Below are 24,927 nucleotides of genomic sequence, written 5' to 3' on the forward strand. Positions count from 1 at the left end.
GAAAAAGTAAGAAAAGCTTTACAGGAAAGAGCAGCCTGTAGAGATAAAATGTTCTACATGACTGAGAACTTACTGGAAGGATGGATTTGAAATATAGATTTGAAATATGTTAAGCAAAGAAAAACACCATGATAGATTTCCCTGCATTCAACAAAATGTGCATTCCTCCTATTCCACTAAAGAAATACTATACTCAATTTCTCCTCCTAAACAAACAATGCAGCAAAGCCTTACAGATTGAAAGGTTTCCCCGTTAGCTAAATCTATCCTGCAATTCAAGTAGTTAAAGGTTTGGTAAAGAAAAAGTAAGCTTGGCTGCCTCTTTTAGGAGGAAGGTCAGACCTTAAATGAAAACCTGATCCAAGAGCAGGAAAGACACCTTGTTTTGCCTTTGAACTGTTCTATGTATCTTTATAGCACATATCAGCACTGTATATGCACTCAGTTCTTGGTGAGAAAAATGGAGGTGCCCTGTTTGCACACAGCTCTAGGGAAGGTGCTAAAGTTTCAGACAGTCCATAGTTTAGCAGAGAGATTGAGGGAAAACGTCCAACAGAAACTTCCAGATAATTTTAAAGTGAACTGGATCTTGAGTTTATTGTGTCTTGTTACAAATAAGCTTGGTATTCTCATATGTGTCTGACACAGAAATCCTTTTAATAAACACAATCTTCAGATATTAGTGGGAATATGAACCCATAAAATAAACAAGACCTTTAAATTTTCGGTTGTTTCCATTGTTCCACTTCTTTTAAAGGATCTCCACAGCACAATAACACCATTTTGGTCCACAAATCTTCCCACTTTCCCAATATCTTATGTTCCATTTCTCACTCTACAGAGGACTGCTTCCATCAGGACTCTTACAAAGATCATGTAATTCCTTTTTCCTTTCAGGATATTTTATTAACATGGTAGCAGCAGTTATGTCTCTGAGCAATACTCCCAGAGCTTAAAAACCAGGGGATGAGAAGAATGTAGCTTGTGGCCCACATCTTCATCCACTAGATTTTATTTTTAGCAGTAGAAGTGGAAGTAAAAGCAACTTCAGTAAGAAATGTTGAGTCAGTTGCTGTGAAAGTGATTCCGTTCTTAACCCCCCAAAAAATTTTCCTGGGGAATTATTCTCATCTGAACTACAGCTATGAAGGAAAACAGAAGCTGTAGAAAAAACATCAGTTAAAGAAGGATTCCTATTTTTGAAAAGATACATTTAAAAAAAAATTGCAATACCGTGTCTGGCAACAGGTTGAGGAACAAAATTTACCTGTAATGCACCTTCCAATCCACAAAAGGGTGGAGTCCTGACACAGCTGCAATTGCACTGTTTTGGGAAAACATATAGCATACCATTCAGGAGTGAAGGTTAGCAAATCTTCTGCCTTCCCCAAGGCAGAAGAGTGGGGGTTTTTGGCAAACACAGCATATTCTTTCCTTCATAATCAATTAACAGTAAGTCTTCCAAAGCAAATTAATGTGCTGCCAGTCAGCTATAAAATCCCACACCTATTTCTAACTGACATGCCTAAAGCTGCATCAACATTTCATTAAATTATTTTTAAGCAGATGATACTTCAATACAGGCAAATTTTAGTGCATCTGCCTTTTTTACAGAAATCAGTGAAGTCAGTTTGACCTTTGATCCCTCTGCACCCCAAAAACACTAATGCCAACAGACTACTGTTTTGAGGAAGGGTTCACAAAATTAATTTGGAAAGTTTTTCACATACTGAACATATTATGAGAACAATGACATAGAAAGAGTGAACACCTAGTTTTGGAAGCAATTCTGAATGAGTGAACAAAAGATTGTCTTGTATTAGCTTTAGTACAGAAATTATGTCCCACATAACACAGATTGAATAACATTTATCTCAGAATATTTGAAAATAAGTATAAAATGAACCAATAAGTACCATAAACTCCACTGCTAGACCAGAGTGGATTAAGGGAGAAACTAGAGACAAGCAGTGAGATCTGCATGTCCTACTTCATTTCAAAATATACCTGAATCCACTACATAGCCCTGCCAATAACTTGTACCAACTATCTGAACAATTTACAACTTACAGATAAATTTACAACTTTAAAAAGATCCTAAAGAAACAAAACAGTAAGCTAGCCCTTTAAAACTTCTGCTTTTACCTACCTACAGTCTTAAAAATTGAATTTTAATGTGAAATTATCAGGTGCTTTTCTTGAAAGCCACACAGAGAAGCATGTCAAAAACACCCAAATCAAAATACCCAACACCTGTCCTTCCCTGCTACCCACACCCCCCTAAAAAAAAACCAAAAAACAACCAACCGTGAAAAGGATGGTGCTCTGAAGGATTTATGTGTATTATATATATTCTTCATGTGCATCTATACATATAAGGATATGTTTCACTTTATTGTGGAAAAACAGCTGCCCTAACAACTCATAGCAACAGGAATACTGTGCTGGAGAAAGGAATTCAAGCAAAAACTAATCTTGAGAAGCACATGCCACAAATACTATTTGCTGTAAAACATTAACAGGTTAATAATTATTTTTGTTGGCTAAACCCATGAAAGGAGTGAATTTAATGCAAGCCTATCCTTGCAGCACTACATTTTCCATACTTGCATCCATTTTGGGGTGACTGCTCAAATGCCAAATGTAACTAAGCAAATGATACAGTTTAGTACTGACTGACAACAGCCAAGTCAACGGATGAGAAAGGATTTGTCGGTACAAGGGACACAAGCTTCTATTTTAATTACAGTACTTGTTCCAGTGATTTTCTAAGGTAAAATGAAGCTGTGCAGGAAAAGCAAAATGACCAATGAAAGATCACACCTGCCTTCAGTTTCAAAATGGTATCTCAGAAGTGCAGTGGGATATTGTCTGCATTATCACACACCAACACAAGCACACCCCCAATAAGGAAGAATTAATGTTCAGGTGGATTTAAAGGAACCTGCTAGTAAAGTAACAGAATATTGAGAAATGAAAGGTCCATAGGAGAAGAGCTGAATGATGAAACAAAAAATTAAGCATATGCTGTTTGTTGCAATTAGTTTTTCAAAAATTGATTAATATTGTTTTGGTGGACAAGAAGTTTATCACAAGCCAGCAATTCACAGTCTTGAGGCAAAGACGGCCAACAGCATCCTGGGCTGCATTAGAGAAAGCACTGCCAGCAGGTTGAGGGAGTGACACCACTCCCCTGCTGGTGAAGCCACCCACAAGGTGCTGCATCCAGTTCTCAGCTTCTGGGAGCAAGAAAGAGATGGACTCATTGGAGCAAAACCAGCAAAGGGTCACAAAGGTGCTTAAGGGACCGGAGTATCTTTTACATGAGGTGAGGCTGAGAGAACTGGGTCTGGAGAAGTGAAGATTCAGGAGGTAACTTATCCATGTGTATATGGATTTGCTTTACACCCTCGATGGAAGGGTGTAAAGCAAAGCCAGCAGTGCCCAATGACTGGACAAGAGGCGATGGACACAAACTAAAGCACATGAGATTCTACCCAACATCAAGAAAAATATTTCCAGAGAAAATGGTCAAATACTGGAACAGGTTGCTCAGGAAGATAGCAGCCTCCATCTTTGGAGGTATTCAAAACCCAAGTGGACATCATTCTGTGCAATCTGCTCCGGCCAACCCTGCTTAAGCAGCAGGGTTGCTCCAGATCATCTCAAGAAGCCCTTTCCAGCCTCTGTGATTCTGTCTGGTTGGGTTCTAGAGGTCACAAGTTTCGATCCCAAGTGAGAGAGCACAAACTAGAGGACACTAAAAAATACAGGCTGTTGCAAGAAAATGCAACAAAAATAAAATAAATGATGAAATGAAATTAAATAATTAAACAGTTACATATTGAGTTCAAAACTATTTTGACTACTGTATTGCTTAGTGTTTTACATACCCTTCAAAAAGTGACTTATGAAGTACCAAAGATTAGCTCCTCTTACTTGGAACAAGGGCACAGAGCAAGGAAAACGAATCAGCACTCTCTGGCCAGAAGCCAGTATGACTTCTATTTGGACTAAAATGAAGAGTGCAAACAAAAGCCTGTGTCATTCTCTGCTGTACTGCACTGGGAGAATAGAAAGGAGATTCTTGTTTTTCTTGGCCAGAAGTCTAAAATAAATTCATTTCTGCAGACCCAAAGCAAAAGGAGTATTCTTCTTCTGAAAGGAAGGCCAAGAGAAGCCAGAAATCCACACAAGTCATTAACCATCAAAGTCATCATCAGTGCTGGGAGAGTGGCACAGAGAAACACAATCATAAAAATATTATTATATTTATAAATATATATAAACTTATATTTTAAGAGTGTAGCCAAACAAGGGGTTTCAACTGGGTTTTTATTATAATTACTTCAAGAAAATGGAGACAAGGAATCTCCTGTCAGGCATATTCCTTCAAGAGTTCACAGTCAGTGACTCCATGGCTCATCTAGCCACCACAACAACTGCAGAGCATTATGCTTCAGGTTTATTCAGCTGAACCTAATGAAATTTAGGTTTCTGCTATGGAAAATAAATTTATTCCACAAGTAGAACTTCACCATTTTATTTAATGTCCTCTCATCTACATGCTTCAAATCACCATGGTCATTTCACTTACACAAACACCTCTGCCCAAAGAAAGAGGACAGCAGGATCCCTGGGGGCTTGGAATTCTGTCTCCTGTGATCTTCTGCGGGTGAATTATTAAACCTTGACTGTCACTTTTCTTGGCATTGTACCTCATTGCTACAGGAAGCCAGTGAAATGTAGAGCAGCCATTATTCTCTCCTAGCAACAAAGGCAGCAGTTAAATAGCATGCTGGGCTATGCTTAACCCAGACCAGGTAACAAAACTCAAAGCTCCCTGAAAACAAGAGCATCACACTTGACAAGACAAATGGCACTTGTCTAACAGTATTTCAAACTAAAAATAGGAAAAGGAACATGAAATTTTATGAACTGACACCCTAGAATTGATTGTAGAGCTTTATTCCCAGCCCAGATTTTTTTTTTATTTTAGAAAAAGTGAAAGGGAAAGCCATTAAAAAGACAAAAACAGCAAAATGTCATTTCAATCTCAAATTAGGTGACTTGGCAAGATATCACTGCTAGATTTTAGTTCTTGCTCTTTTTTTGACTCCCATATCACATAAGAATGCAAAGTCTGAAAGGAATGTAGAAACACCCAGACTCCTATAGCAAGAACATAGGCAGTGAAAGGTTCAAACATCCCACAGAGTGTGTTCTAAAGAGCACTAAGAGTTGGCGTAAATGTTCTTGCAGTAGTCTAAGGCAACATCTCCAGGCATATCAGCAAATCCACTTAGAAGAGAATTCATCCCATGACCCAGTTACAGCAGTTTTATTTTGGAGATCACTCAGCTGTGCCTCAGCAACAAAACAAGAGTCTGGAGCTATCCCAGTGCAAATTGGCCTGCAGAAAGTTTTCACACATACAAAGCCATAATTATGTTAAGTCAGCACATTTGTATTTGTCCCTCCTACAAATGCCACACCAACAGTAACTAAAAACAAAACAAAACAAAAAAAAAAAAAAAAAGAAAAAAAAAAAGCAGAAGATAAAAATAATGTCTCTGTATTAAAAAAAAAATAGGTTACCCACCAGTGACCTAAATTCCAGGTGATAGGAGATGGGAAAAGAACTAATTAGAAACTGAAGAGATAATTCAAACAAGGTTCAACTTTAGGATATCTCTTAGTAATTGATGCTACCCAGTGAATCTCAAATCACATTTGGAAATTTCAGTCACACACTGTTGCCTTTTCTCTCTTGCCACTGCTGTCTACATCAAAAGAAGTGAGGTGACTCCTTCATTCGCATTAACAGAGGCTGCATCAAATTTCAGAAGGTTTCCTTCTCTGTTGAAGCTGCATTCCAAGGAGTCTATATCAACGACACTTATAAAATATTTACAGGTTTATCTCACCTTGGACAGATTTCTCCATTATAATGTTTAGAGCTGAACAGGCTGAAGAAAACAGGATATTAAGCCAATTCTCATTCATATAAGGATAAGATTTGCAGAATTGTAAGTCCTGGAATTTAACAAACGTTGCTTGTTAATTTTAAGGTCACTGGTGGCTAAATAAAAATACTCAAGAACCAACAGAGATGCTGAGAGGCTTTAAAAGGAATTTTAAACTTGTCTGTTATCTCTGGTTTACAAGTATGGCTAAAATAGTTGGCAAAGTATTTTTTTCTTTTTTTTCTCCTCAAAATCATAATTATGGTGCATTTATTTATTATTTTTGGTGTATACTCAAGCCCAGCAGGCACAGAGATCCCTGATAATCTCAATTACACTCAGGTTTTCAAAATGTGGAAAGGGTTTTTGTCTGAACAACAGTATTACGTTTGAAGTTTTCATCTTCTCTTAATCTGTGGGGGTCTTAGTATTTTGAAAATTGAGCTAATTGGCAACAGGCTGTTTTTCTTCATTAACTTTGGGAGACACTGCGGAAGTATCCCAGAGTTCCTGAGTTCACAAACTGAAAGCCACTAACTGATCTTCTTACGGAAGATCTGTAAGTGAGAAGCTGAAGCATATTTGGAATGCAGCATGTGGGAAGCTTTAAGTATTCCTGTATACTGTGTGACTAGTGTGCAAAAGGGCAAAGTCCATTGTTCTCAAAGATTCTAAAAAAGTACTACCATAAGAAACAAATTTCCTTCACAATATTTTAAATGCTTACAGTGATTTAGAATTACTTTAACCTTAATGTTTCGACACCAATAACTTTATGATAAGATTCCAAATAGACTTTCCCAAATAAGAGAGCAGGTCCAGCACTTATCAAAACCATGAAACAGCAATATCGAGCTCATAATTTTCTAAAGCATTAAGACAGTTGTGTCATGTCTACCTGAAAGCCAAACTTTAAAATTAAGTTGAGCAATTTCAGGTGCAGCCAGCTACAGTGGAAAAGTCTAAAACAACACAGTATTTGCAAGTGACAGCCTGTAGATGGCCTAAATCCAAGATTCTGCTGTCTGTCCATCATCACGTATCCCACAGCATACTTAGAAAACAACATGCATTAATTTTTGACTGGTAATATTCAACTCTGTCCATCAGAAATAAAATACTTCCAATATCTTTATGTGTATTTTTCACATTGCTCAATAGAAAAGGCATTCCGCTTCTGGGGGAAAAAACGGCAAAAAGAAAGAGTGCTGCCAACCAGTTCTCAGGTACAAATCTGTTAAATTTTAGCTGTAGTATCTTCATTGCCATGAAGTGACAGTTATTATGTATCGCATTTACCTTTTCTATAAAATCTACTGTTTGGACAGCCAACAATTATTTTACCAAACAAGAGTTCTAGTAACCAGATTAGTGACTTCTGCATAATGTTACTATTTTTGTCTCATGTAAAGAAGAACCTTCCTAAGAATAGAAGGAAGACATTTATTACAATGTTGATGAACACTCCAACTTCAGAGTCATATCCCTGAAAATAACAAGCCTTACAGATCTTTTTTAAAACTATGTACTTTTCTTTAGATTCAGGTATTCTAGTTTTCTTACCTTAACCATGGGAACTAAGAAAGCTAAAGAAACAGGCATTTCTTTAATAAACTGGGTTGGAAGGGATAGTTATTGGGAGCTATCCCAAGAACTGCCATTATTGTTAGCCTGTTTCTGTGAGGTACCCATAAAAGTACACAAGACAGGTTTCTAGCAGAAAGAAATTATGCCAGAACTGTTATCAGAAGAGCAGGATTATTTCCTGTAGCATCAACTCTGTCAGACTTAAGAGTGCAGGGAAATTTACACGTATCTGGACATCATTTCCTTAAAAATGGTTTCAAGAACTGCTAGACGACCAGAGGCCTTTCAAGTCTGCATAAAGAAGTAACTTAATTTCCACAGCATATTTGGTGGACCGAAGCAATTATAGGACCATTTTTAACTCTACTGTTGCTTTTCATCCTTCTTAAATTACCAAATGCAACAATGTATGTAATAAAAAACCACAGTTTCTCTTCTACCCCGAGTTCGTTATCATTTAACTACCCAAAGTTTAGGTTTCTCTCTTTACTTCTTCCTATCCAAATGGAGGCAAGGATAGATTTTCCTGGTTTTTTTTACAATTACAGCAATTCTGCCAAAATTTGTTTTCTCTGCTTGCCGGTATACTCACATTTAATTTAAAATAATTTCGATTTTGAGCTACTTAAGTGCCACAAGCACAAAGTCTTTCCAAAACCGCTTCTCCGTAGTTCACAGCTGTTTTCCCTATTACATCAGTTGAGGTCCTTTCAGTTATTCCTCCTTTTTTTTCCTCTTGTAAAGGCACACAGAGACCGATACTTGCAAATACCCAGAGAGCTTCATTAGGAAGAGCAGAGGGGCTGAATAACACCACGAAAACGCTTCTCAGTACCGCCTAGAAACCAAAAGCGGACCGAGGCACCACAAAACTGGTTTAATCCGCAAGTATTTAGACGATGCACACCAACGTTGAGAAGTAAAGGACATATAAACACACATAAAGCACGTAAAACAGCGGCACGGCTGTCGCCCGCCTGCGGGACGCCGGTGTTACCGGGGCAGCGCCGATCCGCGTGGCCGCTGCCGTGAGGCTCCGCCCGTTCGGGCCCCGCTGCGGCCGCGCCGCTGCCACGCCAGGCAGCCCCTGCCCAGGCCTGTTCGGTCCCGGGGACGCCGCCGCCCCAAGCCCCGCTCACCTGCGGCCGGCGGGACCGCCCGGTTCCCCCGCTCCGTCCATCGCAGCCCCGCCGTTGCTATGGGCCCCCGCCCGCCGCTGCCCTTAGCAACGGCGCGCGGCACTGAGGCGCACCGCCATTGGCCGAGGCCGCGAGCACGCCGCCCGGCGATTGGCCGAGGCGCCGCGCAAGCGCAGCGGAGCACAACGACCCCTCCCCGTCCATCGCCGCGGGAGCCGCCCTCCGCCTCCGCCGGGAGCGGGGAACGGCCCCGCCGGGAACCGCGTGGAGCACAAAGCCTTTCCGTACGCACTTCCCCCGGGAAGCCCGCCCCAAAAGACATCCCCCCCCCGTCGCCAAGACCCTCCCCCTCTCCCGCCCCGGCGTTCCTCGGAGGCTCTGCCAGGCGCACTAGAAGGCCTGTTTGAAATCACGTCCCCTCATCAGTCCCCGAAGCGACGTCGGCCGTTCGGCCGTGTTCTTGCACGCAGCAGAGCGGCTGCTCCCGCCCGGTCAGGAGCGGGCCTGTCCCCTCGACAGCTCCATGTTTGCCTTCACCAGGGTGTCCGCAGCGCTCAGCTTCCCTTGCTCCCGCAGGTACTTCATTATGTGAGGCCGCCGTCTCCAGGTGACCTTTATTCCATACTCGTGCTCGGGAGTATCCGTAACCAGTACTGCTGCCGCCTCCTCTCTCCCACGGGGATCAATACCAAATTCCATCTCATTCTCTGGATGCCAGGCATGACTACTTTGTGGCGGAGTGTTGCTGCATCTCACATTCCTTGGGGAGGGAACCTGCGCAGCATCTGCATCTGGTGGACAAAGGACTTCTTGCTCCACAGGCTCTCCACAGTTCTCTGGACTCTTCACCTGGATGCTGGCATTTGCTGCTGTCCCTTTCTTAGGCTGGTTGTGAGAGCATTGTGCGTTCTTTCTCAAGCGATTTGGATCATCCAACCGAGGGACTGCATGTCCTTCTGGATTCTCAAAAGTTAAAGGAGGAAATCTGCAAGCTCCTCCTGCATGAAATGTACTGTTGTTGGCTTTCTGATTATAGGGCTTGTGAGGACCACGATGCTTCTTCTGGCATGCTTTCAACACCAGTGACTTAGTTGTGTCAAATTGAGGGCACACCTGAAGGAAAAAAAACATAATAATAAAATTAAAAACCCAACCCTTTTCTCCAGACAAGTAATACCTACCTGATTCTACTTCCCCACCTTTTTTCAGTGTGTAAATTGAGCAATCTGTTCTGCAGCAAAGGACATGAGTCATTAACAAAGCTGCTATGCATGAAATACTTCTAAACTTCAACATCATGTTCTGCCACTCTTTGTGGTGCAAGTAAGCTGTTGTTTGGCAGCTTACAAAGAACTGAAGATTTTGGCTTTAAAGGAAATCTAAGTGTCTACACTTGTAACCCATGCAGATTTTAAAATTCAGAATGGATAATTTTTCTTTCTGTGTCTTAGCATAACTTAAATAGATCCTCAACTTGCCCAACGAAGTAGAAACTGAACAGGGAGACCAACACAAAATGATGAAAGAATGCCACTTAGCTCAGTCCCCTTAGATTGTGTTAATATGGTGTTCAAAATCTTCCCCCCAAACATCTTTGTTTCAAAACATAGTTAATTTCTGCATTGTGGAGTAACAGATTACCCAAAATCCACTTCTACAGTCAGCTTTCTATAGAAGAGATGGTCCAAGCTCAGCAGTCTGTATTTCTTTGAATGATTCTGGACTCATACTCAAACCCTGGAAATCCTTTATTACAGTGTTCTTTATGTTCCTGGTTATCAACAAAAGTCAGACTGTTTCAGATTCCAGTTTGCTTTTCCTAAGAGCACACCAAACTGAGTTCTCACTACACTAATTGCAGATCTCCTTCAGCATTCTGAAGTTACTACATAGTTCCTCAAAACACTGAGTGCAATTTAACTAAGGATAGCAATTGTCTGGTGTACAGCTGAACTGTTTGTATGCAAAGCCTTTGTGGAGGAAAAGAGAAGTGATTCCATAATAACAGTGATCCTGGCACATACTTAACACAGTCTCTGATATTAAGGATATGGCTTCCTGGCTTCAGAGAACATGTAGGGTAGGTTTTACTTGTGTAGGAACCTAGCAATAAAAAAAAAGTGTGAAAAACTTAGATAATACCAAAAAGAAAGGAGCTGAAAATCAGTTTCCATTGAAACAAGTTTACAGATTCTCTGCAGAGGATGCCTCCGGAAGTTACAAACCTACCACAGTTTCCAATTTGAGAAATATCTAGCAGTGCTGACAGCTTCAAACAAATTTTAGAATCATTGTATCTTTGGAATCAAAGACCTACCAGAGTGGATGTTTCCACCTCTTCCAAACAAAAAGAATGCTTATTTGCAGCATTTATTTTACCTGGTGATTTAGAAACTATAGAGCTAACTGCCTCAAGCAGATAAAAAAAAATTAAGAGGAAAAAAAATGAAAATGTTCTACTTCAAGGTTAAGGCATAACAAAAATACCTGCAGGTCAACAGGAACAAAGGAATGTTTCAAGCAGGTTTGAAACCACACTTCCTGAGCTTGCTTTGTGAAGAGCAGAGTCAAACAGCAATACTGTTTAAACAGAGCTCCCCTAGGTGATTACTACTGTTGTACAGGAACAATCTGTCTTTGCTGCAGCTGTTTGCTTAAAAAAAAAATCTTTACATTACACTCCTAATATTAGGAGTACTTTAGGACATGACAAACAGTCCCAAGAAAATGAACCCATCAGAAGATTGGTGTGGAGAGAAACTATTCAAAACACAGAAATGGAAAAGAGGGCAGGTTGGAACAAATAATTCTGGAGTGAAAACCTATGTTCTCTAAATTTAGCAGTGTCATATTTAAACAATGCACCTGGCACTTTAACAGGTAACATTTAGAGCTCAGCAGTTATTTCAAACAGCAACCCAAGGAGAAAAATCTCCCCTAATGTTTATTTTGTGCAGGGTACTCAGTTGCCGAGAAAAACAGTGGTTTTCCTGATAGGAATTATTTTTCTAGAAGACAAATAGTCATTAATCAGTACAGACTGCACACAGTTTAGGTCTTCAAGTAACCAATACCTTAGTGCTTATTCTTAGAATGTGAAGCAACTCAAGCACTTATTTATGCTATTGACTAATAGAGGGAATTCAGGTCTGGGCTACTAATTTTCCATAACAGAAAGTTATCTGTTCTGGATAAGACATGCAGGAGAAACTTGAAAACTCTGATGTGGGAGGAAAGAAATTTATACCAACCCAGGCAGCAGAGGTGTTCCTGTCCACAGGTTTTGTAGGCACACATCTGGGATTCTCAGCTGAATGCAGTGGAGTTTCATAACAATGAATGGGTCCTGCCCATGGCCTCTCAAGAAAAACCAGCTCTGCCTTCCTGGCCTTCGGGGTACTCTTCTTCTTTGGAGGCATCAAAAGGTGTGGTAGAACTACTTAGAAACCTCATGATGCTTTTTGGAGCTAATTGAAGAAAAAGGGAAGCACCCCGAGGAGATGCTAAAGTGCTCTCAAATCTGTAGAAGGCAAATAAATGGATTTGAAGACAAGACTTGTTTGGAAGCCTCAGATATAGTTTTTAACAAAAGCAAAACATTTATGCAATAGCACAGTGTATGTATCTTGAGGCAGACTTTTTCCTAATAGTAGCTCTTGAACCTTTTTTCAATTTTCAGGTCAAATTAGAAATGGGAGCCGTTGACCTACTGTTCCAGCTATATGGAGACAGCTATCAAAAGGAAAGAAAAAAACCAAAAAATATTTTTTTGCAATTCAATCTGATTTGTAATGCCAAGAAGATATTATAGGGCCAAGATAATCAGAACTCTTGCCCTTTCTAGTTGCTAGCTACCTCTATGTTTTTATTTCAAGAGATTTTAAGTTTGTTCTTTTCTTTTTTACAGAACACAGTTGACATCTCCCTCATGTATTCTACAGATCTTTCACAATTTGTTTGTTTTACCAAATAATTAAGTTTGAACTGAAGTAATATTGTCTTTACTTTTCTGTTGGAAAACAGTTCACAGACTCAATTAGGTTGGAAGACCTCTGAGATCATCAAATCCACCCTATGACCAAACACCACCATGGCAGTTAGACCACGGCACTAAATGTTGCATCCAGTCTTTCCTTAAATATCATCAGGGACAGTGACTCCACCTCCCCGGCTAGCCCATTCCAATGTCTAATCGCCCTTCCTGTGAAGAAATTCTTCCTAATACCCAACCTAAACCTCCCCTGGTGCAGCTTAAGACCATGTCCCCTTGCTCCATCGTTAGGTGCCGGAGAGAGAAGGCGAGTCCCCGCCGGGCTATACCCTCCTTTCAAGCAGTTGTAGAGAGCAGTAAGGTCACTCCTGAGCCTCCTTTTCGCCAGGCTGAGCACCCGCGGCTCCCTCAGCCACTCCTCACAGGACTCGTACTCCAAACCAGCTCTGTTACCCTTCTCCGGACCCACTCCAGCACCTCCATGTCCTTCCTGAAGTGAGGGACCCGGAACTGGACACAGCACTCAAGGTATGGCCTCACCAGTGCCGAGTACAAGGGGACAATCCCTGCCCTGCTCCTGCTGGACACACTATCGCTGATACAGGCCAGGTGCCATTGGCCTTCTTGGCCACCTGGCACAGCTGGCTCATATTCTCCCAACCCGACTTATCATAGATCAGCACAGGCAAGAAAATTTGAGAACGCTTCATGAGAAACGTACGAGACTGCAACAGCCTGACCGTTTACCTTAGTGGCAGCGTGCTCAGGGAGTCCTGCGGTTCCCCCTAGCCCGGTGCAGCAGCGGCACACACGTTAAACGGTAAAACTCCGTAGCCCTTCACCAGGAGTCAATGCCAGCGCAATGCCGACCCGGGCGCACGGCAGGACTCCCAGCCGCGAGCAGCATAGTTGAAGGAAGCTGTCGTCACTGCCCGAGCCGGGGGAGCGGCTGTCCCGAAACAAGGAAAGGCGAGCGGGACAACGTAATCCGGGACGCGACCCGAGCTCTGCCCCAGGCTCCGCTCCGCCCGCACATCCGTATCTCCCGCGGCCGCCGCCGATTGGCCCGGCCCGCCGAGGCCCCGCCCCCTGTGCTACCATTGGTCCGGCCCGGATTGTCCCTCCCCCTTTACGCCGATTGGCCCGGCTCGGATGACCCCGCCCCCGTCTCCTCTCCCTGACACGTGATCGGGTCAGCGCTGCGCCGGGCGCCAAATTCAAATCGGGAGCGCTGGGGCCGCCGCCGCTCTGCATCAGCCCTGCCCGGCCGGGCCGCTGGTGAGTCGCGACCTGAGCCCGCCACGGTCCTCCAGGGTCCTGGGCAAAGGTCGGCACCCCTCGGAGGGCCGCGCTAAGGCCACCAGGCGGCCGGGAGAGGGCAGCGCATAGGCACGGCCCGGGGCGGAGGGCCCCGCGGGAGCAGGTGAACTCGCTGGCGAGGGCGGCGGTGCAGGGCTGGAGTGGGTGGAGAAGGAGCTGGGAGCGCTTTGGCGCTGTCCTCCTTGGCCCCTCGGGACCGCGCGTACACGGCAGTGCCCCGGGCCTGTTCGAGGCCTCCTTGGGAAGTGACGCGCTCCTGTAAGGATTGCAGGCTGTGGGAGGCTGGCTCAGGGTTCTGCTTTGTGGCGCTGTCTTACCGGGGTCTCCCCTTAAGGAGGTGGAGCAGATCGCAAAGGGCCACGCTTGCCATGCCGGGTGCCAGAACCCGCGTGGAATGATCGCGGGGCTACCTGCTCTTTGTGCTTAGTGCCTCAACTCAGCTTGTTGTCTGCTGAACTCTGCTTTACATCAACGTAGGGGATTCTTACTGAGAATCTTCTCATTTACTTGCTGACCCTGTCAAATCTAGCAATGGAAAAGGCCTCTTTTTTATTATTTGTTTCTATTCTGCTTGCCATCGCTAATGATAAAAAATAAGTTTAATTTGCATATTGTTCTGGTAGAGTTTGTGGAAAGGCACAGGCTCCACTGAATTCCTGATGGTGTTATTAGCAGTATTCTCACAGCATATTACCCTGGAAGCAGTCAGTATGTCTGAATTTTATTTCCTCTGCTTCCAGCTTTATAGTCTAAACCACCTTTTGTCCATAAGTTTAATGTCTAAGTTGTTTGCTGCCCAATGATGAATTTACCCGGTTCATGACAAATCTTCAAAAGGAATTAGCAGCATGTTTACTTGGTGTCTATCTTAAAGCGCCTTACTTCTGCTGTGCCTTTGTAGGAGAATCTCTGCTTCCCAGATCTTAAACCACCTGTAAATTCCCTTTTCATGCAGGTTGTGTATTCTGCTGCTTAGACCAATCAGCTATAAGAATCAGCACTGCTATTTCTATATTTTACCTTCCCTCCCCTCCAGTTTGCTGGCTGATGCTGGTCAAGTCACATTATAGTTAAGTTTTTCTGTAAAGCTCATACACATTGTGCTCATTATTATGCACTTTACAGTGCAAGTTATCTACTCTGCAAATCTCTCTCCCATCCTGCTTACATAAGGTATGGGTTAAGGAGGTAGAGTATGATTTTTCACTAGCTTTGTCAGCCTTATTAAATGCTTTCAATTTTATTTTCCTTTTGTGTTTCTAGCTTTGTAACATCTGCTGAAAATGTGTGTGTTGTGGGAGGTCTTGAGATGATTTGCTGTATCCTTTATGTTGTATCTTTTGTTTTGCAGGATTTGTTTCTCTCCCTTTCAATGGAGAGTGACAGTATAGATCAATAATGAGGACCAGCCCTTGCAGGCCCTTAATTCTCAAAAGACGGAAATTGACCCTCCCACAGAACGATGAATCCAGTGCTGCAGCAAGAGATGAGAACAGAGGTCAGGATGAAAAAGCTCCTAAGCAGGAGCAGAAGCAGGAAGACCAACACAATGGACAACCCAGAGACAAAAGGGACTGTGGGCTACAGAAATTCCCAGCAGGAATAAAGATAATTGACCATCCTACAATGCCCAACACACAGGTGGTGGCCATCCCTACAAATGCTAATATCCAGAGCATCATAGAGGCATTGACAGCAAAAGGAAAAGAGTGTGGCAACAATGGACCCAACAAGTTCATTCTCATTAGCAGTGGAAGCACATCCCGTTCAGCAGGTCCAGCACCATCACAGCATCTCCCATCAGAGAAGAGAGCCAGTGCAGCCATCAAGGCTGCAGATAGTCAAGAAAGAGAGAAGAATGTTGCACAGACACCTGGCCTTGCAGGCAGTACAGAGCTCTGGCATTCAGGAGTTGATCCTGTGGCTGAACAGGATCAGGAGACCAACAGTATGTAGCCTTTATGTGGTTTTTTTGTTGTTTTTTTTGTCCTGACACACAGAGAGGTTTGAAATGGGCCAAGGAGTGCAGCAATTACTGCATCTTGGTATGCAGTAATTATTAATATTTTGCTAATTACAAAATACCTATGGATTTGATTCTAATAATCTACATGCTTTGCTTATGTAATGAAATCTGAAGGATTAATGGGGACATATTTTTTGGTGGAAGATATCTGAGCTTCTGACTTAAATTTTGTGCTAAGTCTTTCTATTTCTTGAAGTGCTAGATCAACATTGTCCTGTTTTGGTTGACAGCAATCATCTGGTTTGAGTGTTTGTTTTTAAGGCTGCAACTCTTTTCAGAAATTGGGTAACTACACATGAAATCAGGAATTCAAGGTGAATTCTTTCCCCGATATTAGTGTTGCAATACCATCTTTTAGAAGTGTGACTGGTGCCTTCCTTTTGACAGCTGAGATGAAGGGGCAGCAGGGTAACTTGTGAGAAAGCAGAGTTTTGGCAAGGAGAAGTCTGTGTCTGTAGCCTACCTGGTCTTCAGTAAAGCCTTTGAGCATTTTTCTGGGAAAGCTGACAGCCTGTGGCTTGGCCAGGTTCACTCTTCAGTGGGTTAAAACTGGCTGGATGGCTGGGCCCAGAGTGTGGTACTGAACAGTGCTGCATCCAGCTGGCAACCAGTCACCGGTGGGGTTCCCCAGGGCTCAGAGTTGGGGCCAGTCCTCTTTACTATATGTATCAATGATCTGGATGAAGGGATCAAGGTCATCCTCAGTAAGTTCACAGATGACATCGAGGTGGGTGGGAGTGTGGATCTGCTGGAGGGCAGAGGGATCTGCAGAGGGATCTGGACCAGCTGGATCTATGGGTCAAGGCCAATTGCCTGAAGTTCAGTAGGACCAGGTACCTGCAGTTGCCCTGCAACAACCCCAGGCAGCACCACAGGCTGGGGGCAGGGCAGAGTGGCTGGAAAGCTGCCCAGAGGAAAAGGACCTGGGAGTACTGGTCCAACAGCAGCTAAACATGAGCCAGTTGTGCCCAGGTGGCCAAGAAAGGCCAGTGACATCCTGGCCTGTATCAGCAATAGTGTGGCCAGCAGGACCAGGGCAGATATTGTCCACCTGTACTTGGCACTGGTAAGGCCACACCTTGAGTTCTGTTTTCAGTTTTGGGTCATGCATGACAGGAAAGACATGGAGGTGCTGGAGTGAGTCCAGAGAAGGACAACGGAGCTACTGAAGGGTCTGGAGTGCAGGTCTGATGAGGAAGAGCTGAGGGAGCTGGGAGTGTTCAGCCTGGAGAAAAGGAGGCTCAGGGGGACCTTATCTCTCCCTACAACTGCCAGAAAGGAGGCTGTAGAGCAGTGGGGGTTGCTGCCTTCTCCTAGGCAACAAATGTCAGGACAAAAGGGCAGAACCTCAAGCTGTGCCAGGGAAAGTTCAGATTGGACATCATGAAGAATTTGTTCCCTAAAAGGTTTGTCAAGCATTGGAACAGACTGCCCAGGGAGGTTTGGAGTCACAATCCCTAGAAGTGTTCAAGAAACAACTGGATGCTGCAGTCAGTGCCATGGTCTCATTGATAAGGTGGTGTTTGGTCACAGGTTGGACTCAATGGTCTTGGAGGACTGTTTTAACCTAAATGGTTCTGTGATTATTATGTGGGCTCGTTATCCCAACAGGCAGTGGTGAGACAATGAGCTCTGTGTTGGACAACAGCCTCACCAACATCCAGTGGCTGGGGAAAATGAGATCCGATGGGCTAAACCCCTCTTCTGTGAAGCAACGCACAGAGAAAGAGAATCAGGTGCCTCTGCAGGAAAGAGTCAAAGTAAGTAGGAGAATACAAGAGTGTGTGCTGAAACTTTTGATGTGGAAGTAATCTACGTGGATCGGAAGACTTGCAAGAATTAGGCATCACTATTTCTAGGTAACCTGAGTTTGACCTTTACGGATATGAATAGCAGAACCCAGAGGATCCAGGGATGTTCCGTGCCCTCTTGTCAGCTTCATGAACATTCATGTATCATCCCTTCTGTCTTTCAGACTGAAGAGGAAGCTGCTGCTGGCTCCTCCTCATGGCAGGATTCAGTGTCAGAACGACCTCCTTACTCCTACATGGCCATGATCCAGTTTGCCATCAACAGCACAGAGAAGAAGCGCATGACCCTGAAGGACATCTATACCTGGATTGAGGATCATTTCCCTTATTTTAAACATGTAGCTAAGCCGGGTTGGAAGGTAACAAGCAGGTCCTCCAGTTGCTGTGGGTGATGTTACATGTCTTCTGGATCAAAATGAAAAGTTGTTCCTCAGCCTGCAAAGCAAGATGGAAACTCATTTAAACATTCCACCCCAAATACACTCTCACTCCAAATGTTCACTGTACCACTTCTTGTATTCCTTGCCTCATCCTACTTAAACAAGATGATTGGATGTTTGATCATTGGAGTGAGAATAGGGATCTCAAGAATACACTGAGTAGGAGACTGACGACAGGGTTGGCTGGGTATAGGCCGTGAATATGGAAGTTTGGTGTCGTCTACAATTTGGAATGCAATCCCTCTGCTAGGGCAGCCATGTTTGAGGTAGGCCTTGCTTTGCTGATAACAAAACTACTGCTTTTCAACCTTCCCCTCGCTCCTTTCTCCCCAGAATTCCATTCGGCACAACCTGTCCCTTCATGATATGTTTGTACGTGAGACGTCTGCCAACGGTAAAATCTCCTTCTGGACTATTCACCCTGATGCAAACCGTTGCCTAACACTGGACCAAGTATTTAAGGTGAGTTGCCTTGAGCAAAAAATAGGACAGGCTACCCAGTTTCTAAATGCCACACTAGCCTGATGCGCCTGATTTTAACTGTAAGGTCAAGCTGCTTTGACATCAGCCTTTTTGTAGAAGCTGGATTCAGCCACTTAACAAATAGACAAGCTCTGCATTTGAAAGAAAAGGTGCTGTGGCTGTTCTTCTGATCTGGAGCTTCTCTGGCATGTGTTTATTCTTCCTGTGTTGTGCCAAATATAGTAGTTATGTTGTTCAACTTCTTTCCACGGGCCTGATTCAAATTCCTAATGAGAAGCTTTCCACTGAGACCAACCAGGTGTTCCTATGCTATTTGATAAGTCAGTCATAGAATGGAATTTTCCTTGCCCAACTAGGTATTTTTGGAAGATTTCATCAAGGAAATGGAGCTTGGGAGTCTGGTATGGGTATGTTTAGACTCTTGTGTTTTCTGCAGTGGGTGGGTAGAATTAACTTTCATTTGCTCAGATTGTATAAGTTTAAAATGTCACATTTGTCTCCCTGCTGGGTTGATAACTTGATCTTAATTTTTTTCCTGCTCAATGCCTTCTGCCACCAGCCACTGGACTCGGGGTCACCAACGTCGCCTGAGTACTCTGAAGCAGTAAGAATTGCCATCTGGCTCGGGGTTTGATCTTCCATTCTCTTCTTTCCAGTCACTGAAGGAAAGGACAACAGACTTGGGGAGGGGGCCCAGGTCACTGCTGCATCTACTCATACAGCTCCATGTGCACCCTTTGTGGGGACAGGGGTCTAGCCAAAGGTTGACTGCCTTCAGATGGTACAGTCTCTCTCTAGCTGGTAAGGCTGGACAGTTTTGAGCAACTGGGAAGTCTACTGCTGAAGCAGGCTGCAATGGAGATCAGTAGGCTTCAGAGAACAAGCCTAAACAGATTTCTGGTAAAATCATCTCCATGACAACAGTTCCAATATGTTCTGGGGCTCAGATCCAGAGAGAATAGGATCTCTGTGCTCCTTTTTAATTTTGGAACCCACTGCATTGTGACTCTTGGAGAATGAACCTGTTTGCTGTTGCTCTTGCATTCAGCAGTTTTAATAGTGATGGATTTGTAAGCATCCAGTCAAATACTTTTCTGCCACAGCTACAACCTTGGCCTTCTTTCCATCTGCTCAGAATTCTGATCCCAGTGTTGCCTCTGCTATTCCATTTGAGCATCTATCTGGCCTGTGGTTTGTATAGGTATCCAATATACAAAAAAAGCCATCCTATTCACTGCTCTTCAAGCACTGAGAGTGCCAGAACCAGCTTACTTCTGCTGTAGAGTCTGCAGCTGGAGCAGCTCTGTCATGTCTCTTCCTACACAGCTTTTGGTGGGCAGCTGGCTTTGGGATGGCATGGGTGCAAACCAGCAAGTGGCACATACCTAGAGCCAACCTGAGTCCTGGGTACTAACAGCTGCTCTATCTGCATTAGTGCAGCACAGACCTTTGGTTTCACAGCTCTCAGTGAGGCAGCAGAATAAATGTGGATTCTTTTCTTTTAATCTCTCTTCTCCTTCTCCTCTTACTTATTTCACAATGACTGCAGCAACAAAAGAGTCGTCTTCCAGATCCTCTGAAGAACATGGGAAGCAAAACTGAACCCCAGAATTCACGTAAGTGTCCACATCAATCTAGGCCAAAGGGAATCAATCCAATAAATCTGGGGCACTCTCCCAGATTTCTTTAGGAATACAAGTGGAGTGTGTTATCCCGGTTTGCCAGCTTTTGTGCTCCTTATTGTCAGGTTTGAAATGGCAGTATTGTTTTGTCAGAGAGGATGTGATGGTGAGATGGGTGGGCATTGGGCATTCAAAGTGAGTGAGAGCCCCAACTTGAGGGGTAGGATCTGCATGCAAGGTTATTTTCTTGTCCATGAGCCCTCTGGCTTGGTATTTATATCCTTAAAATTAGCAGAGAAGGCAAGTAATCTGATCAAATGTTTCTTTTGGGGAGTCTAGGATGATTTTCTGTAAGGTGCTTGGGTTTCAAGAAGTAGCAGTGGAGAACAGGCAAAAGTGAATCCTTTCTTTTCCCTTTCAGGCCGAAAGATGAAGCCTTTGCTACCCCGTGTCAACTCCTACCTGGTTCCAATCCAGTTTCCTTTGAGTCAGCCTCTTGTCTTGCAGCCTTCCATGAAGATTCCTCTGTCCATGGCACAGGGAGCATCCCTTAACAGCTCAGAGACTTTGCAGAGCAATAAGCGTGTGCGCATTGCTACAAAGGTTGGTTTCTTGTTTTTCAAGGAGTTTTTTTGTTTGGCTGTTTTGTTTTGTTTTTTAATTTTTAAGGGGGCAAGGAGTGGGCTAGGGAGGGTGTGGGGATTTTTTTCGGGAGGGGTGTGTTTGTTTGGATTTTTTGTTTCCTTTTTTTTTCTGTATCTCTTGCCTTCAGTGAATCTTTTCTTCATATGTTATTTATGCATCTTTACTAGGCACTCTAAAATTCCAAGCTCCTATCAAGGAGCTAGCCAGTGATAATTTTTCCTATCCTTTGATGTCTCTAGGCTGACCACTACCTGCTAGTTTATTTGCTCTAAGGATGTTTCTATAATTCATTAGAGGAAGGGGCTCTATTGCTTGGTCAAGACAATTTTTTTTTATTGCTGGGATGTGAAGAAAGAAGAATGGGAGGAATGGCTTTGTTCTGATCCTAAAACATTCATATTTTTGATAGCTCTATAGACAAGTAATGATAAGGAACTTCTGGAAGAGAATATATTTCATGTAGTCTTTTCCCAAAGGATTTCCGTATCTGTTTTTTGCTAATTCTGTGAAATTCACAGTTATTCTGGGCTCAAGTAAAACAGCTATTAAACACATCTTTTTCTTGGCATCTCACTGACTGTTCTTGTATGCTTAGGCATTGTAAAGCTTTAGCTTCTTCCATCCTGTCTAACCATAATCCTATTTTCCTTTGTATGCCTGCTGCTTTATGTTCTCTCCAGCTATGATTTCTTTCTCCTGTGCTCTTTTTCTTTTGATAACCTCATTTTTTTTCTCATCCTTTTCCTTGGTTTCTGGAAAAGCTGTCCTCATTCATTTTGTTACTCCCATTTAGATCATGTAAGAAAAAATTCAAAGGGATTATATTTTTGTCCAGAAATATTCAGGCCTCCTCCTGCTTGTACTCCCAGAAGTTCCTCAGAGCAGGAGTGCTCTGAAGGGTATGACTTTCAGTCACTTAGGTAGAATCCCTCCTATGTGATCCTTAGGCTTCTTTCTATCAATTTCACAGAGATCAGTCTCAGTCTGTTGTAATTACTGCTTCCTGAATGTCTTCCTCTCACCCTTTCTGCTGACCGCAAATGTCAGTATTTCTTTTCTTTCCACTGTTATTTGGATATTTGGGTGGCTTCGATCTGTGTGTCACCTCTGTTTCATTGTAGATGTCACTGTCTGCAGAAGAGTCACCCTGTTTACCCACGGCTGCTGTTAAGGAGGAGGGTCAATGTGATGAAGGTTTATTTCCCCCAACCCATTCTGTACAGGAGAACAGCTCCCAGCCTGGTGAGGAACTGTCTTCTTTCCCTGAGGGTGCCTGTATAAAGGAGGAAGAAAGCTCTCAGCTGGATAACTGGCTGTCCCCATTTGCCTCAACTGTAACAGTCAAGGAAGAGCCAAGCTTGTTCCTCCCAGACTCATCCCCAAAGGAGAGGAAACAGTTCACCACACTGAAGTCCCCATCTAAGGCAGTTTCTGACTCTTTAGTTATAAAAAGGAGGGAAAGGCGGGAAGTAGGCAGATCCAGAAGGAAACAACGCCTAGCACTGCCTTGTTCAGAGGAGCCTGTCCTTGTTTTGCCAGAAAGCAGCAGCTTTGACCCTTTCCGGTTAGGGGCAGACCATCCCTTCTCCCAGGAAAACCAGCCCCTTGAGAACATATCACAGCTCAGCTGCTCACGGGGAGAAGAGGGGGCCTTTAAAACACCAGTCAAGGACATCTGCAAATTGCCTGTTTCTTCCACTCCCAGCAAAGTCTCAGCCACTACTACCCCTTCACTAGAGGCACTTGACCCCTGGAAGTCTGCTTCCTTAGCCAAGGGAAGTCATGAGCTGGACTTCAGTCCAGTGAAAACACTTCAGTTGCCATTCACACCCCTTCAGGACAACCAGGACTTGCTCGGTTTTAACAGCACACCCCTTAAAAATCCTCTCTTTGATTCTCCTCGCGAACTGCTCAATACAGAATCCAGTGACATGGTCCATGTGCCTCTCACGAGTTCTCCGGCATTTATTCGTGATACTTCCAGGCAATCCTCTGTTGAACTGACAGCCTCTGGCTTTACTGAAAACCGGTCACTCATGGAGGGCCTTATCCTGGACACCATGAATGACAGTCTCAGCAAAATCCTTCTGGATATCAGCTTTCCTGGTCTTGAGGATGAAAATTTAGGAACAGACATTAGTTGGTCTCAGCTCATACCTGAACTGAAGTGAGCTGGCCTGGGGATTGAATTTGACTTGTCCTGATGTTACAGAAAGCACTCCACTCTTCTGAGATTCATTCCTATAATCTAAGACAACTGCTTTTGACTAATTCCCACATCCATGGGAAGAGAGAGCCTTATTGGCTCCTGCTAAGCTGGGAGATAGGCCCACCAGCTGCTATGGGCTTCCTTTATAACATGATGTAGATTTTGAGTGGAACAAGATGATAGAACTTCTCTAGCCTTGTGCTAGAGATAACCTCTCTCCAGGGATTCTTATCATGAGAATACCTAGGTAGGCCCTGAACAGCATTTGCTATTCAGGGTATCAGAGGAAACAAACACATTCTGCAGTACAATAGGAAAGAACCTGGGAACTTCCTAGCTGTGTCCTAATCTCCCTTTACTTTGTTCCCCTATTACTTAGTATCTTCTGTCTAGTTTTAATGGTTGTAAATACTGTATATTCCTTAAATTAGCCCTTAATTATAATAATAATTTTATTATTGTAGGGTTATGGAAATACTTGGCCTGGTAATGGTTTGACCTAGAGTGTGTTGTCTTTATGTTCGCATCTCTTGTATTCTTCTAGCCTAGCTGAAAGACCAATTTTTAATTTTTTTTTTTTTTACTTCAAAAACACATTTGTCTAGGTTGTTCTAAAGATTGCTGGGGCAAAGATCTGAAAATTATTTATATGTGATCCAAGGTCAAACTGAAACTGGTTATCTGGATTGCAGCATAAAATCTTGGTTTGCCTGGCTTTTCCCAGGCTGGCAAGAAGACTGGAGAAGAGCTTGGATCAAGCCATATAGCTCTTCTGATTCCAGAGGTCTATTATGTACTTGGAGGACTAGATAGACTTACTGTTGCAGTAAGATTGACCTCTATTGAATGGTTAAAGCTGCCCTCTTTACAGTCAGCAGTTGAAAATGTAAAAAATAACCTATAAAGGGAATGCTGATATTTCCACTGAAAATTGACCTCTGGAAATAGAAGGTATGTATCTCTTGGTGCAATAGAATAACTCCCAGTTCTCTAGAACTTATGTCATAGAAGAAATTGCCATGGCAAAGATCTGATCCTTCTGCTTGCGACAAGTGGTGACTCCTGTACCCAAATAGTCAATAAAGCTTCTGTGGGAGCACGGCTGAGTGTTATCTGTGCCACCCCTAGCAGACTGCTGGGGCTGGCCCATTGCACGAGCAACACCTTTGCCTGATCTCACGTGTGTATGCTTTGTGATCACTGAGTGAGTGACCATTAGGACATTTTCAGGTTTTTTTTGGCCAAACCACGTTAGATTTAGTTACTCAACCCACTGTTTCATATAGTTTTTTCCTGCTGCTTATGGGTAAATCCCGACTATACAAGTCAGAAGCATACAAACATCACAACGCCACCAGCATCATCTAAATGCAAAACAAATATTGCTTGAAACTATTTCTACCTTCCCCTATAAACATAAAACCAGTTTTAGGTGTGTGTGTGTGTGCTTTTCAGAACTCCGGAAGAGATGTCCCAGTGTTTTGGCTAAATTAGTTCACCAGCTAATGAGGACTTAATCACAAAATATGGCTATTTCTCTCCATTTATGTTTGCCTGATACACTGCCTGTATTCTTTCCTTAAGGAAAGGCAGTTATCACCTGTCCCTCTGCAGGCTCAGTATCCGGGTTATAGCGTAGAGGTGTGATCTTGTCAGACATTGGATGCCTCTCTCCTGCAGCAAGAGCC

The 24,927-nt window shown here is 43.3% G+C and overlaps 2 protein-coding genes across 2 annotated transcripts; one reads left to right on the forward strand and one right to left on the reverse strand.

The window, feature by feature from the left end:
* Nucleotides 1–9,184: 9,184 nt before the first annotated feature.
* RHNO1 (RAD9-HUS1-RAD1 interacting nuclear orphan 1) lies at nucleotides 9,185–12,111 on the reverse strand. Its single transcript, XM_062513660.1, has 2 exons — nucleotides 11,944–12,111; nucleotides 9,185–9,805 (listed from the first exon to the last, which is right to left on the reverse strand). Exons 1-2 carry the CDS (start codon nucleotides 12,109–12,111, stop codon nucleotides 9,185–9,187), a joined length of 789 nt encoding a protein of 262 aa, XP_062369644.1.
* A 1,908-nt stretch (nucleotides 12,112–14,019) lies between these two features.
* Nucleotides 14,020–24,257, forward strand: FOXM1 (forkhead box M1). Its single transcript, XM_062513671.1, has 9 exons — nucleotides 14,020–14,106; nucleotides 15,355–15,951; nucleotides 17,641–17,789; nucleotides 18,005–18,199; nucleotides 18,614–18,742; nucleotides 19,323–19,367; nucleotides 20,313–20,379; nucleotides 20,807–20,988; nucleotides 22,152–24,257. The coding sequence occupies exons 2-9, from the start codon at nucleotides 15,402–15,404 to the stop codon at nucleotides 23,199–23,201; spliced, it is 2,367 nt and encodes a 788-aa protein (XP_062369655.1). The 5' UTR covers nucleotides 14,020–14,106; nucleotides 15,355–15,401; the 3' UTR covers nucleotides 23,202–24,257.
* The last annotated feature ends 670 nt before the right edge of the window (nucleotides 24,258–24,927 follow it).

This window comes from Cinclus cinclus, chromosome 2 (assembly GCF_963662255.1).
Source record: "Cinclus cinclus chromosome 2, bCinCin1.1, whole genome shotgun sequence".
NCBI lineage: Eukaryota > Metazoa > Chordata > Aves > Passeriformes > Cinclidae > Cinclus > Cinclus cinclus.